General features: G+C 48.4%; 1 protein-coding gene and 1 long non-coding RNA gene across 2 annotated transcripts; one reads left to right on the top strand and one right to left on the bottom strand.

Annotated features, from left to right (window-relative positions):
* The first annotated feature begins 347 nt into the window (after positions 1 to 347).
* Positions 348 to 3,908, top strand: LOC123818244 (carcinoembryonic antigen-related cell adhesion molecule 21-like). Its single transcript, XM_045838245.1, has 3 exons — positions 348 to 542; positions 1,435 to 1,788; positions 3,515 to 3,908. Exons 1-3 carry the CDS (start codon positions 479 to 481, stop codon positions 3,793 to 3,795), a joined length of 699 nt encoding a protein of 232 aa, XP_045694201.1. The 5' UTR covers positions 348 to 478; the 3' UTR covers positions 3,796 to 3,908.
* LOC123818248 lies at positions 2,719 to 6,908 on the bottom strand. Its single transcript, XR_006785600.1, has 3 exons — positions 6,814 to 6,908; positions 4,512 to 4,699; positions 2,719 to 2,893 (listed from the first exon to the last, which is right to left on the bottom strand). It is a non-coding gene; the product is annotated as an uncharacterized LOC123818248 (long non-coding RNA).
* Between the last annotated feature and the right edge of the window lie 6,207 nt (positions 6,909 to 13,115).

The raw sequence follows: 13,115 nt of genomic DNA, 5'->3' as shown, positions 1-13,115 counted from the left end.
TAGCCCCAGGACTACTGCTGTGAAGGGGAAAGTCAAATGTGAAACAGATAGGCTGTGGGAAAGGCTACTGGGCACCAACAGGGAGCTGTGGGAAATGCCTGGGACCCGGGCCCCCCAGGCTTGTGCTTCTCCAAACAGGGTGTGTGTGTGTGTGTGTGTGTGTGTGTGTGTGTGTGTGTGTGTGTGTGTTTTCAAAGGCTCAGCAGTTCCCAGGGAACTGAAATATAAAGAAACAATAAACTGAAAGAAGGAGACAAAAGTGGCAAAAATGAGGGGAGGGGGAGGGAGAGGGAGGGTCCCGGGCACAGACTCTGCCCCCAGCCCATGTGACCAGGGAGGTGATCTTGCCACAGGAGGAGGCTCAACACACAGGGAGGAGGGACAGCAGCTTCCACCACTCCAGACAGAAGTACCTGTGAGCCTTGCTGCCCCTCAAGCTCTTCTCGTAGAGGGAGGGACAGAGCAGACTGCAGACACCATGGAGTCCCCTTCAGCGCTCACCCGCACAAGGCGCGTCTCCTGGCAGGGGCTCCTGCTGGCCGGTAAGGAGGGGATGACCCCTCGGGGTGGGCGGGAAGATGGGAGACAAAGACCAGCTGGCATCTATTGGAAAACAGCGCTCTGAGGGGACAGAGGGCTTCTGTTTGGACCTGACAGGAGAGGACAGGGAGCAGAGTAGGACAGGGAGGGGGCTCAGCAACAGGGAAATCTCACAATCTGAAAGTGTGAGGGGCAACAACACCTTGATTATTGTTCATTTCTTAAGTTACTCATCACTGGGAATTGAATTTTGAAAAGTGATGATAATAATAACAATTTATGTCAGGCGACACCAGAAAAAATTTAACCAGGGGCTTTAGACGTTGTCTTTATTACCGACCTCAGAAATGGATGAATACACCCCAGGAGGTGCGGGACCCTGGTGGGACCACCCCCTCAACCCCCCACAGGTGTGAACAGCTTGTCGAAGGCACTGGGGGTACAACAAGATCAGACAGGACCCTGCCCCCAGGGAGCTCACATTTTATGTGGAGGAGAAGGACAAGGAAAGATCTAGGTGTGATGTCAGCTACCCACCGGTGCCATGAAAATGCAAAGTGAGGGCAGGTCAGAAGGTGAAGACACAGAATCTTTAGAGAAGGTGGTCAGTGACAGTGTCTTTCAAAGACACCCCCGAGGGCAGTGAGGGGAGAGCCAGGCAGACACCTGAGGAAGAGTGTTTGAAACAAAAAATAACAGGTTCAGAGGTGATTAAGTAATTTTGGCCATGCTGCTGACCTTGACCGTGGGAGACACACACTCACTCACACACACACTCACACACATGCACACACCAAGACTGAGAAGTAAAAATACCTGCTCAGAACCCAGGGCCTCATCTTTCCACCCACTACAGAGATCCAAACACTTATCAACCTCTTTCTCTCTTTCTAGTCTCACTGTTAACCTCCTGGAGCCCGCCCAGCACCGCCCAACTCGCTATTGTGTCAACCTACGCTGCCGAAGGGAAGGATGTGCTTCTGCGCATCCGCAACAAGCCTCACGAAGTGATAGGCTACATGTGGTACAAGGGGGAGGGGGCGAACCCCAATCGCAACATCGCGTCCATCGCGGTGGGCCCAGGATTGTATGCAACAGGGCCTGCACACAGCGGTCGGGAGAAAATCAATAACGACGGATCCCTGCTGTTACGGAGGGTCACCCGGAAGGACGCGGGATACTACACCATAGTCGCCTACCTTCACGACTCAAAAAAGGAAATAGGATTCGGACGGCTTAATGTGTACCGTGAGTGAATTGCTCTCTGACCTTTGAGTGTCGGGTGGGATGGATTCTACTTCACACACAGGACTGAGAGCCCTGGGCTCAGCCTCCATCCCCCTTTGCATCACGTCCCAGGCTGGGGCTGGGCATTTAGCGCAGGATGCACACAGTGGATACGAACTTCCTATGATTTCCGCTCCCTTCCCTAATTCCAGCCCTGCAGACAATCACCACAGACAGAAGGACCAGTCTGATGCGAGTAACTCAGCAGAGAGGGACCAGTCTCAGTCCAGCTCCCTGGGCCCTCCCCATGGCCATGACCCTGAGAAAGGCCCTGCAGGGCTCAGTCAGGGCCTGACCTGAGGAGCCTCCTGGGATCCTCACAGAGAAGCTCAGCCCAGGAGCCCCTCCCCAGACTCCTGTCCCAGGGCTTTTGACTCCAGGAACCTTGGCAAGCTTGGGTCAGGCTGGGTTTGACCTCCTGGGAAGGGATGACTGGGAGCAATGGTTTCCCGGGTGCCCGAGTCACAAAGCTCCTGAGCTGATCACCAAACAGGGCTCAGCCCCAAGGGTCACAGCTGGGCAGGGACAGAGTTGAGCTGTGTTTTCCACCTGACACCGTGTGGGATTAGCATAGCAACACAGGGTCCCCAAATCATTTGCCACCTCTTCTGGGGGACTTAGGAGAGTCCAGAAGAAGGTCAGTGTCCCCAGGGAGAAACCAAGGAGAAAAAATGCCTCTGGCAGCTCCCCATCCACCAGGAACCAGTCCAGGGGATTCTCTGTGGGAGTCGATCAATAACAGGTGCCTCTTATTTGAGTTGCTCTCTATCCTAAGATTTAGGTCTTATACTGTGAATATTTTATGGTTAATACACTGACGACCTGGCAGCCAGATGTTCATCCTCCTCCACTGAGGAGAAACCGGGGCACAGGGAGGTAAAGTCACTAAAGCAGAGTCCCGCAGGCCATGAGCAGCTGGCCACAGTCACTTGAGGTTTGTCTCAGCCATAGTTTTATCCTCTCCTCCACTCCGGGGGTCTTACGTGGTGTGTGTGGACCCCTAGACCAACCACTGGCTCAGATCTTTTCTTCTTAGGTGCCTCGGCCCAGAGGGAGAGATTCTGGTCTGGGGAGTGAAACCAAATGGAGAATCAATCTGATTTTGCTCCAGAACCAAAGTAACAATCAGAGTCAGAGCTGGGAATGCCCAGGCCTCCCCCTCAGGTGGCCGATCCACACCTCCCTGCCCTGGACTGAAATCCCTTCTTTGCTTCCTGATGTGTTGGTGTCACTCCCACTGGATGTGAAGGGAAGGACTTTGCCTCTCACGCCTCACTCCACGCAACCAGCTCAGGGTCTGGCATGAAACAAACACCCATTTGCTTCTGATGAATTAAAAAGAAATAAACAGTGATTGAATGAATGAATGAATGAATGATTTGAAATCTCTTCAGTGACTGGAACCTGGATGCAGAGTGTATGCAGTCCTGGCTCCAGAGCCCCTGCCAGGGGCTGAGCCCCATGTCTCAGACGTTTTGTTGCTTCCTGAGATTGGTCATAGGCCCTGAAATATTTATAATAATTTTCACACGAGAAGATCTTTCCAAATTTCTAGCTCAGAACCACCAAAGAGAACATTTACCAATGTTTTAGCAAGTCTGTGCCCCCTGCTTGCCATCCCTCACCCGCAGCACGGCCCCAGGTCCCAAGCCCACCTCAGTCATTCCCCTCCTCTGTTTCTCCACAGAGCCCGTGAGAAAGCCCACCGTCCTCGCCAGCAACACCACAGTCACAGAGGATAAGGACGCCGTGGTCCTGACCTGCGACACAAACGCCGTCTCCACCCAGTGGTTGTTCAACGGCATGAACCTGCGGCTCTCGGAGAGAAGGAAGCTGTCCTGGCGCAACAGAAGCCTCACCATAGACCCCGTCCGGAGGGAGGACGCTGGGAATTACCAGTGTGAGGTCTCCAACCCCATCAGTTCTGCCGAAAGTGCGCCTCTGGGGCTGCATGTGGAACATGAGTGACCCTTCGCCCCTGCCCTGTGTTATAACACTTTGAATTAATTTTTTGAACTCATCAAATAGATTTGTTGGGAGGGTGGAAAGTACTTAGAAGACTTGCACTGAGTCAATAAATGATCAAAAATGTGATCTGATGTTGTCACTGTTGTTGCTTTGAGGTCACGTGCCACACCAGACCCCACCTCTGTTTGGACTCATTGCACCGTCCCCACAGGGGAGGTGACACTGAATCCCTCACAGGATGGGCAGCGGTCACGAGATGACCAGTGGAGCAACCTCATAAGCTTGCAGGAGCACAAGCTCCTTCCCTCCTGCAGTGGGATCCGTGGAGGGCATCTGGACGCTGCTGTGGACAGCAGAAGTGGGAAGAAGGACACCCATGAAGTAGAAAATCACCCATCTTTTTCTTCCTCTTTGATTTCTTTCAGAAAATTTCTAAAGCCTCTTAAGTATTCTTATTTTCATGGTAATAGACTTATTTGCATAAGCTCAGTAAGACACTGTCCTCCTTGTTAGCAGAATATAATTGGAAACATTGGTAATACAACCAAGGCTTTGACTCAAATGTCCTAGTTCAGGCTGATGCCCACAGAATTAGAAACAACCTCACCCTTTATGGAGCTAAGTTAGACCTGAGGGGTCTTTTGGTCTTTTTGGAGAAGAGACCATCACCCAGAGCTAGAGACTGCAGGCGAGGTGTGAGGGCGAGGCTTCCTCACCTCAAGAGGCTGTTACAACTCTCATCTCAGGTCTCATAGAAGAGCCTGCAGCAGAGCAAACCATATGGTGAATGTCAGCTCCTCTGTACGCAGGTAACCAGTCAGGCCAAATCAGGTGACACCAGCCTGTGGTCAGATCCAGAACACTGTTCTTCCTTGAAGTTGATGTCTGGTCCAAGGGAAAGTGACTGCAGAGAAAAATACAGCATTCTAATGGAGAACTGTGGCAGCACAGCCTTCTGAGAGATCTGGCTCTGTTCAGGGAGCCTCAGCTACTTTGCACCTGTTTATAAATGGCTGGAAACTTGCACCCCTTTGCAAAATGAAGGAACTAATAGAGACGCAGTCTGGGTTTGGGCTGAAAGAGATTGGGTTGTGGTTCTCTCCACTGTGCAGAGGCAGTTTTGTTGTGACCCAAAGCCCCTCTTGTTCCCTCAGAGTCAGGAAACTTTAGACAGGTTCTTCCTGACTACATGCCTCAGTTTTTCCACTTGTTTTAGAACATTTCCTTTAGAAATATAATTGCAATTAGTAATTGCAACTTTTTTCTCTGCCCTGTTGAAATGTACTGGTCGTCTTCTCTGTCTCCAAGGCCTGGGCTCATTCCTCGAAAGTTATTTCTCCTTGTGTCTCTGTGTCCCAGTCTCTGAGGGAGGGCAGGACCCTAACCTGGGTGGGAACTTTACAGCCAAGATGTAAAATGACCTCTGGTCACAATTTCATAAGAAGCTTGACTTTGCTTTTGTGTAAAGCCCATTAGCAAACACAGATGCCTCTGATTCCTCCAGCTGTCCTTCACATCTCCCCAGCCTCCTGTTCCAGGGGTGTCGAGTTCAGTCTCCCTGCCCTGCTGCGTGGTCTTTTAATCGTCTTTCCTGCCTCTGCAATTTGTGCGATGTGTTTTACTTTGACGTAACCTATCTGTAGTTGGCCGATCCTGTTATCTTCTCACACTGTCAATTCTTACCCCATTTTCAAATCTTCCAATTTCTTTTTTTATCTGACAAAAGTCCTCCAAGTATATGTTTTCACTTGTCCTATCTCTCTTCTGACTCAGTGTCCAGTGCAGGAGATGACCTGACTGCCCAAGTCCTCTTGGGGCCACTGATGCCCCGGACGGGCCTTTGCCCTAAAATGGGGGAAGACGTGCCAGCCTGAAACCTTGCACCTTGGCAGTGGCCTAACCATCAACAGCGTTCTCACTCCACATCCCTTCTCACTCGCCCTCAAAAGAGCAAGGTCATGGAGCTCTAGAAGATACTCTGTCATGAAACTCAACTTCTCTAGTGCGCATGTGGGTCCCTGTCACATCAGCCACCTGCAGGTCTGCCCTCAGTGACCTGTTTGGGGCCCTCTGTGACCTGGAACCAAGCCTAGACATCCTTGTCCTGATTCTTTGTTTTCTTTTTTTGTTTTGTTCTGTTTGGGGGTTTGAGGGGATTTTTTGTTTGTTTTTATTATTATTATTATTTTTTTTACAAATTCCACATGCCTATCCCTAGAGGGTCCACAACCAGAGCCTGGGAAATGGGAAAGAAATCTCTCCTCTGGTTCTGTTTTCTTTCCGGCTCCTTATTGTCTTTGGGGCGTGTGACTGAAATCCTTAGAGATGTGCCAGATGTGAATTGTGGGTAAGCAGACGTGGGCATAGAGGGAAGTCCTGGAGGAATGGGGTCTTCTGAGAGTCAAAATGACAAATTGTAAATCCTGGAGGGGGGGTTGTGGGTTTTAGGCATTATAAGGGTTCAAAGGGATTTAGGGGGGCCATGCAGAAGGGCTCCTTTGGGGTACTCACTATGGGACTGAGGAATATGAGTGAGGGGCTGACCTACCTGTTGAGGAAGGAGCCACTAAAGCTGATACGGTAAAATAGGGGCACCATTTTCCCAGACTTAAAAGGGCATGAGGGGTAAGACACAGGGTTGGGGAAAGAGTAATGTCCTTGAAGACTCGGGTTAGTGCCCTGATGTTGGGAAAAGAAGGAGCAGTAGGTGTCTGGCCCAAAGCGTTATGGAACAGGGGACAAGAAATAGGAAACATGGGCGGGAGGGAGATGACCCTCTCATGGGGAACAAAGAGTCTGAAGAGCAATTAGGGATTGTAAAATTGGGGACACCGAAAACCCCAAAGATGAGACAAGAAATTCTGAAAATTTGAGTTAGGAAAGGAGTAGGAGTGCAGGGTAGTCAGTCAAAAAAAGAGGGGGTTGTGATAAAGCCTGGGGAGGGGGAAGAATGCATGCAAGGCAGGCTCAGCTGTGAGACCAGACTGACAGCCAGAGGTGTCCAGTCTCCGGTCCTACCTTGGTAGAGACATGTGCAGCCAGCGCTCAAAGCATTGTCCCCGGGCAGCAGTTTCCACAGGGCCTGGGAGAGCTGTTCAAAGCCAGGCCTCCTTTCATACCCCAAGACATGCCTCAGCTGAGTCCACAAGTTAGTCATGTCCCTGGGGACTTGGGTGTCAGTGAGTAAGGCTGACGAGGAGCCTGAAAAGAGGCAAGTGAGTGGTTGACGTTGTATGTGTGGGAGGGGGACTGAGGGCCAGTACAGACTTGGAGTAAGAAGAGACTTCTCCTTTTTTGGTGATAAGTCAGAGTGAGCTTTCTGTGTTTCCACAGGTGGGAGCTGTGTGACACATCACAGTGCTGGAGGGGTAGGTCGTAATGGTCTCAACCACCTGTCCTTGTCTAGTCCAGGATATATCTCTCCCATCTGTGGTGGATGCTGCCCTCCCCACCTGACTTTGTGTTGGTGGGTATGACAGCACCCAGGTCATAGTGAGGAGGTCTGGCCACCTGGTCACATTAGACAGAGCCCATGTTCAGGCTGTTTCTCTTAAGGCCTGGAAGCCATCAGGAGCTACTATTCTGTCGCTGTAGAAGGCACGGCCTTGCTGCAAACCCTAGGAGTCTGCATGTGATTCTCTTATTAGGTCTCACCAGAGGCTCACAAACACCTCTTATCCTTCTAACATAGATTAGATGGAGGTAAAAGTACATCAACTTGTTCTTCACTCTGGGGGGTATGTCCACAGTGGCCCAGACTATTGGAGCCACAGAAGCCTCATAGAGGTGGCAGACCCCTGAATGGTCCCAGATGAGGGTGTCCCTACAGCTCATGCTTTGCTGAAATTGCTATCACTAGAACTGATTTAATCGCTGGTGTCACTGTCCTCACTGATGTCATGCCTGAGAGCATCCACCGGAGCAGACATCACTTCTGTCTTTCAGAGCACAGGTGTCTTAGTAAGGCACTGAGAAAACTTACCATTTTGATTATCTTTAGCAAACAAGCCTCTAGTTCTCAGTGTTAAAATGACATTCACTGTAGGTCTCATGTTGGTGATGACCAGAGTTGGTGTAAAATTGACTTGGAGGACAAACACATCCATTCACCCTGCTGGGGAGGGCTGGTTTCACGGGCTCACAATCTGCACAGTCACTTAGAAGGGCCTGTGCTAGGCTTAGTACTCTGCTTTCATCATTTTGAAATTCTTAATAACTTGTTTAAGGCAAGAATGTCCACTCTTACCATTCTGTTTAAACATTTATTTGATTTTTAGAAGGGGAAGGAAGGGAGAGAGACATCAGTGTGTGGTTGCCTCTTGAGCGCCCCCTACCAGGGGCCTGGTCCACAACCCAGGCATGTGCCCTAGACTGGGAACTGAACTGGCGACTCTTTGATTCGCAGGCCAGCACTCAACCACTGGGCCACACCAGCCAGGGTGAAATTCTTAATAGCGTTTGAACAAAGAGCCCTGCATTATCCCTTCACAATGACTTTTCCTGGTTCTGCCCCTAGGAGTGACTCTGGGACAAAAAAAATGGTTTGATCCTATTGAAGGTGCAATCTGTACTGTGACCACCAGAGGGCTGTATTGTGGCAACTAACCTGAAGGACCTATGAAGGCATGTGGAGAAATTTTTTGTTTTTCCTACCTTTTTTTTTTTCATTACAAGTGTCTAATGAGCAGGACCATTCCCCAACCCTCCCACACACCACTACTTCTGTAGCTCACAGAAGGATGGTTCCCCCTCTCTGATGTACTGCAGAGATTCAAATGTAAAGAAACCACAGTCACTTGGCTCAAATGTAAATGGCATTAAAAAAACACAATAAAGTCTACACTAAATATTGGTCTTTTAAAAAATGCTGAAGAGACAAGGTGGAGGGAAGGAGAGGGAGGAGGAGAGAGACAGAGTTGGTAATGAGGAAGAAAGCTGAATTATCTTATTCCAAAAGGAAAAACTTTGGATTAGATAATGCCTAAAAATGAAAAACCACTAAGGAGCCTCAAAGCATGTTATATAGAGATAGCTTTGGTTGTATCCAGGGAAGCTGTCATTTTGAAGACAGATATCCTTGACGTGGCACAGAGAGAGAAGCCAGAACCTTCCTGTGATCTCTCTGAAACAGCACACACACAGACACAGGGCACTGAGTGTCGACTCAAAGGCAAGAAAGAACATCCAACAGAAGGGAGCCAGTACCTGGCTGCACTCACAGTGTGACTCTCAGACACGGGGTGACGATGTTTTGTTCCAGGCACAGTGGGAGTTAAAATCCTCTTGGGCTTATAGGTGGTCACAGCAAAACAACAGGCCCCCTCCAGGCCTTATCCACTCACCAAAATTCATCCGAGAAGCCCAAAGTTTTTGGCTTTTTGTTCAGGTAACATATGATGAGCACTGACATGTTTCCTGTGTTTGTGTTGTGTTGTTTCTGATGCCAGAAGCATAGAATCAAAAGCTTATATTCCTCTGGTTATGAACCAGTCCATAAATAGCCTGCCTTCATTTTGTAGAAAAGCATTACTCATATAAATTAAGTTTCAGCTTCCAGAACGAATAACATAGGCAGGGCTGGAGATTTCCCTCACTAAAGACAGCACTGCTGCTTCCCGGATGAAAACCCTGGGAAATGGACAGGCTGCCCTGCACTCAGGCCACGGCCCCTCTGCAGCCTCTGCAGCAGCAGTCCAGGACGCTCCAGCTGCACTGCCCTGAGTGCCAAGGGACGCACAACCCACATTTACACAACCACTTCTTCTTCCAGAACTCACACGTTGGAATCGTTGTCAGAGATTCTAGGAATTGCCATGTTTAGCTCTTCAGTTTTCCATGTAATTTCCAAGGGGTTTTGAGGAAAATTGATTTAGCCAATCTGGAGTGTCTTTCCTCTATGTCCCTGGGGCACTTCTGATGCAACCTGTGCACAACCAAGACTTTTTTTCACTCTACCTCCCAACCTGATCCTCTGAGTCTTCCTCTTCTCAGTAAGGCTCAACCCCATTCTTCCAGGTGCTCAGGTATGGAATCCTGACATTATCCTGAAGCCTCTCTTGCTCCCACACTAAACTCTAATCCATGAGCACACCTGCAGCCAGTCTGCAAAGTATAGAGAGAAATGATAGTCTCAGGTCCAAGCCAACATCTGTCCTACAAGAGGGTCATCTTAACAGTCTCCTAACTGGTCTTCTTGCTGCCTTCTTGATCTTAGGTCAGTCTCCTCACAGTGCGGCTGTAACAGTGGGAAGGTGGAAACCACCCACCATTCTTCTTGAGCTTATGTATGTAAATGCTGACTCTGACTAATATATAGCTTATAGATGAACAGCATGTTTGTGTAAGAATGCTAGGAACTAACTTCAGAAGACACAGACTCTGACCTTCAGGCATCCCAGCTCCAGCAGGTGTGCTTACCTGAACCGTGGAGCCAGGATGACATGAAGCAGAATGAGTAGACCAAGAAGACACACAGGGCACCGTCACTTTTCTCATCAGAATGGACTGCATGCATCTGCACCTAGAGAACTTTTCAACCCCCTCCCCTGATCTCTTTGTGCTGTTCCCCTCTCCCTCCTTATAGAAACCTCTGCCTGCACCGAGACCTGGAGATGGGCTTTGGGACATGCACCCCCCATCTCCCAGGTGGCCAGCACCTGAAAGAGATGCCTTTCCTCTCCATCAGCACCTGCCTTCTGTATATTGGTTTTCGTAGCAGCAAGCAGCTGGTCCTGCTTTTGTTTACAGGATGTCTGAATCCTCAGAGATGAATTCTTCTAACTCCCAAGTCAGATCGTTCTTTTCTTCTGAAAGCCTGCCTTTCGCTCTACCTCAATCACACAGACATCCCAAGTCTTCAGCACAGCCGCCAGGGTCCCAGGTTAGTGCTGCTCACAGTGCTGGTCGGCACAAGACAGGAGTTTCCACCAGAAGGTGAAGCAGGCAGTGCTTTGGTTCAGAAAGTTTTGCAATGCAGAACGTGTCAGCTGGAATGAACAGGACGCTTGGTGGTGTGGTCGGTGTACTTTCTGTGCCAGGCTCTTTAGCTCCTAGAAGATGGCCCTTTGAGAGCACTGCCCTAAAAATTCTGGTGCCTGTCTGCACTCCTCATGTCATTCTTCCCATTTCGTTTATTCTGATCTTCGAACCTGGCAAACGTCCTCCTGCCCCAGAGTCCTTGCATTGGCTGTTCCCTCTCCCTAGAATAATCTTTCTTCAGAGACCTACCCAGTCCCTTCTTCCCTGTTCTAGGTCTCACTTAAATGTCACAGAGTCATGCAGGATTTCCCTGACCATCTTATGTAATAAAGTGACTCCCCAACCCAAACTCTTTCTATTCCCTTTACTCCACTCTATTGCCATTTGGAGGACTTATCACCATCTGAAATGCAGCTTGTTTATTTCTTGGTTGCCTCTCTCCCTTCAATAGAATTTCAGCTCCATAAAATGGAGACTGTCAGGTTCACCTTTGTGGCCCTACCACTGCTGTAAGCCTGTGCAGAACGTGAGCTCACTGTTCCAAAAGGGAATTAACTCACCAGTGAATAATTACATGTCAGGAAGTAAGCACAGCCTCCACAGTGTCACTGCCTGTAAAACGTGAGCAATTCCAGCACCACCAGCATGTGGGAATCACGTCAGGATGGGCCTCCTTCCTGATGTCCATTGCTACATAAATAAAAGACCCAGAAACTTAAAATTGCTGCATGTCTGATAAGATCTGGGGCCTGAAAATGACAAACTCCAATCACAATGATAAGTGGTCAGTTTTTGCACAAGTACCTGAAGACACAAAATTTGGGGTGAAGTTCTCTGTAAAAGGGGTAATGGGGTCACTTGGAAGGGTCCACTGTCTTGGCTCCTCAAGCCTCTCTCCACTCCATCCCTGGAATGACCCTGAGGGATCCACTCTGTTCTCACGCTGTGTTCCAGGGAGAAAGCAGGCTTGTGCTGGGGTGGTCACTTCACACGGTGCAAGACAGAGAGGGGCTGTTCGGTCGTCCTCTGCACTCACGTCCACACACTACGTGGATTAGTCACGTGGATCAGTGTCACTTCTTCCTACTGAACAGCGTGGCTCTGAGATGCATCCAAGTTGGTATGTGTGGTCTTCTTCCTCTCACTGTCATCACTACTAGCTTCCTCAACAAAGGACACCTTTATTCAAGACAGGATCATCGACTGTCTCTGGGACATGATCTGGATATTTTGAAAGGCAAAGGCCATTACATGTTTAAAAGCACATTATACTTTCCTAAGGGCAATGTCTTCACAACTAATAAAATGATACAGTTATTTAATTTTTTATAAGGATAAGCGCATTACTCTTAAAACACAGAGTACTGCATTTTCAAACAGATTGATTATTTCATTGTTTGGAAAAAAACAAAATTTTATTTTAATAGATTACTTCATAATTATAAAGGGCAAAAACATCATTTAAATGAGTCATTATATTTTTGTAAAAATATCGTTTTTTAAATTTTTTAAAGATTTTATTTATTTATTTTTAGAGAGGAAAGGGAGGGGGAAAGAGAGAGAAAGAAACATCAATGTACGGTTGCTGGGGGCCATGGCCTGCAACCCAGGCATGTGCCCTGACTGGGAATTGAACCAGCGATGCTTTGCTTCGCAGCCCACACTCAATCCACTGAGCTACATCAGCCAGGGCTACAAACATTGTTTATATTAAAGATAAGGCAATTATGTTTATAGCCAAGATGATTATAAAACAAAACCACCAATGTTCCTTTATACGCTAGTTTATACTATTTTTATTTCTTTTAAATATTTCGTTCATTTTGTTTTTAGAGAGAGGGGAAGGTAGGTAGAAAGAGAGGGAGAGAAACATCAAGGTGTGATTGCTTCTCAAGTACCTGCTACTGGGGACCTGGCCAGAAACCTAGACATGTGCCCTGACTGGGAATCGAACCAGGCACCCCTTGGTTTACAGACCGGTGCTCAATCCACTGAGCCACACCAGCCAAGGTGATGTAACCATTTTTAAGTGCACAATATGTTGGCATTAAGTACATTTGTAATGTGTACTGATAAGCATATTCATTTGCAGTGGAATTTTTCTCTTTTAAACTTTTCACAATCTGATTGTGCAGGTATTGTGCTTAATGTGTAAGCAGTAATCAAAGCACAGTCATTGATACTGCTTTGCAACACATCACCTAAAAAACTGTATTGTTTTTAAACGTCTCACCACCCACTGGTTGTATAGAGTGGAGCCCTCTTGCCCACTGCAAGCACGGGCAGGCTCTTGACCAGCAGTTAGACATCTGGTTTGAGAAGGGCATTGACTCTTCCTTCCA

This window comes from Phyllostomus hastatus, unplaced genomic scaffold (assembly GCF_019186645.2).
Source record: "Phyllostomus hastatus isolate PE091 unplaced genomic scaffold, TTU_PhHast_1.1 phas_contig_277, whole genome shotgun sequence".
Taxonomy (NCBI): domain Eukaryota; kingdom Metazoa; phylum Chordata; class Mammalia; order Chiroptera; family Phyllostomidae; genus Phyllostomus; species Phyllostomus hastatus.
This window is presented reverse-complemented; position numbering and strand designations above follow the sequence as displayed.

Coding starts and splice junctions, on each gene's coding strand:
- LOC123818244 (XM_045838245.1), top strand. CDS start 479: ATGGAGTCCCCTTCAGCGCTCACCCGCACAAGGCGCGTCTCCTGGCAG. Junction 543..1,434: donor GCAGGGGCTCCTGCTGGCCG/GTAAGGAGGGGA, acceptor CTCTCTTTCTAG/TCTCACTGTTAACCTCCTGG. Junction 1,789..3,514: donor CGGACGGCTTAATGTGTACC/GTGAGTGAATTG, acceptor GTTTCTCCACAG/AGCCCGTGAGAAAGCCCACC.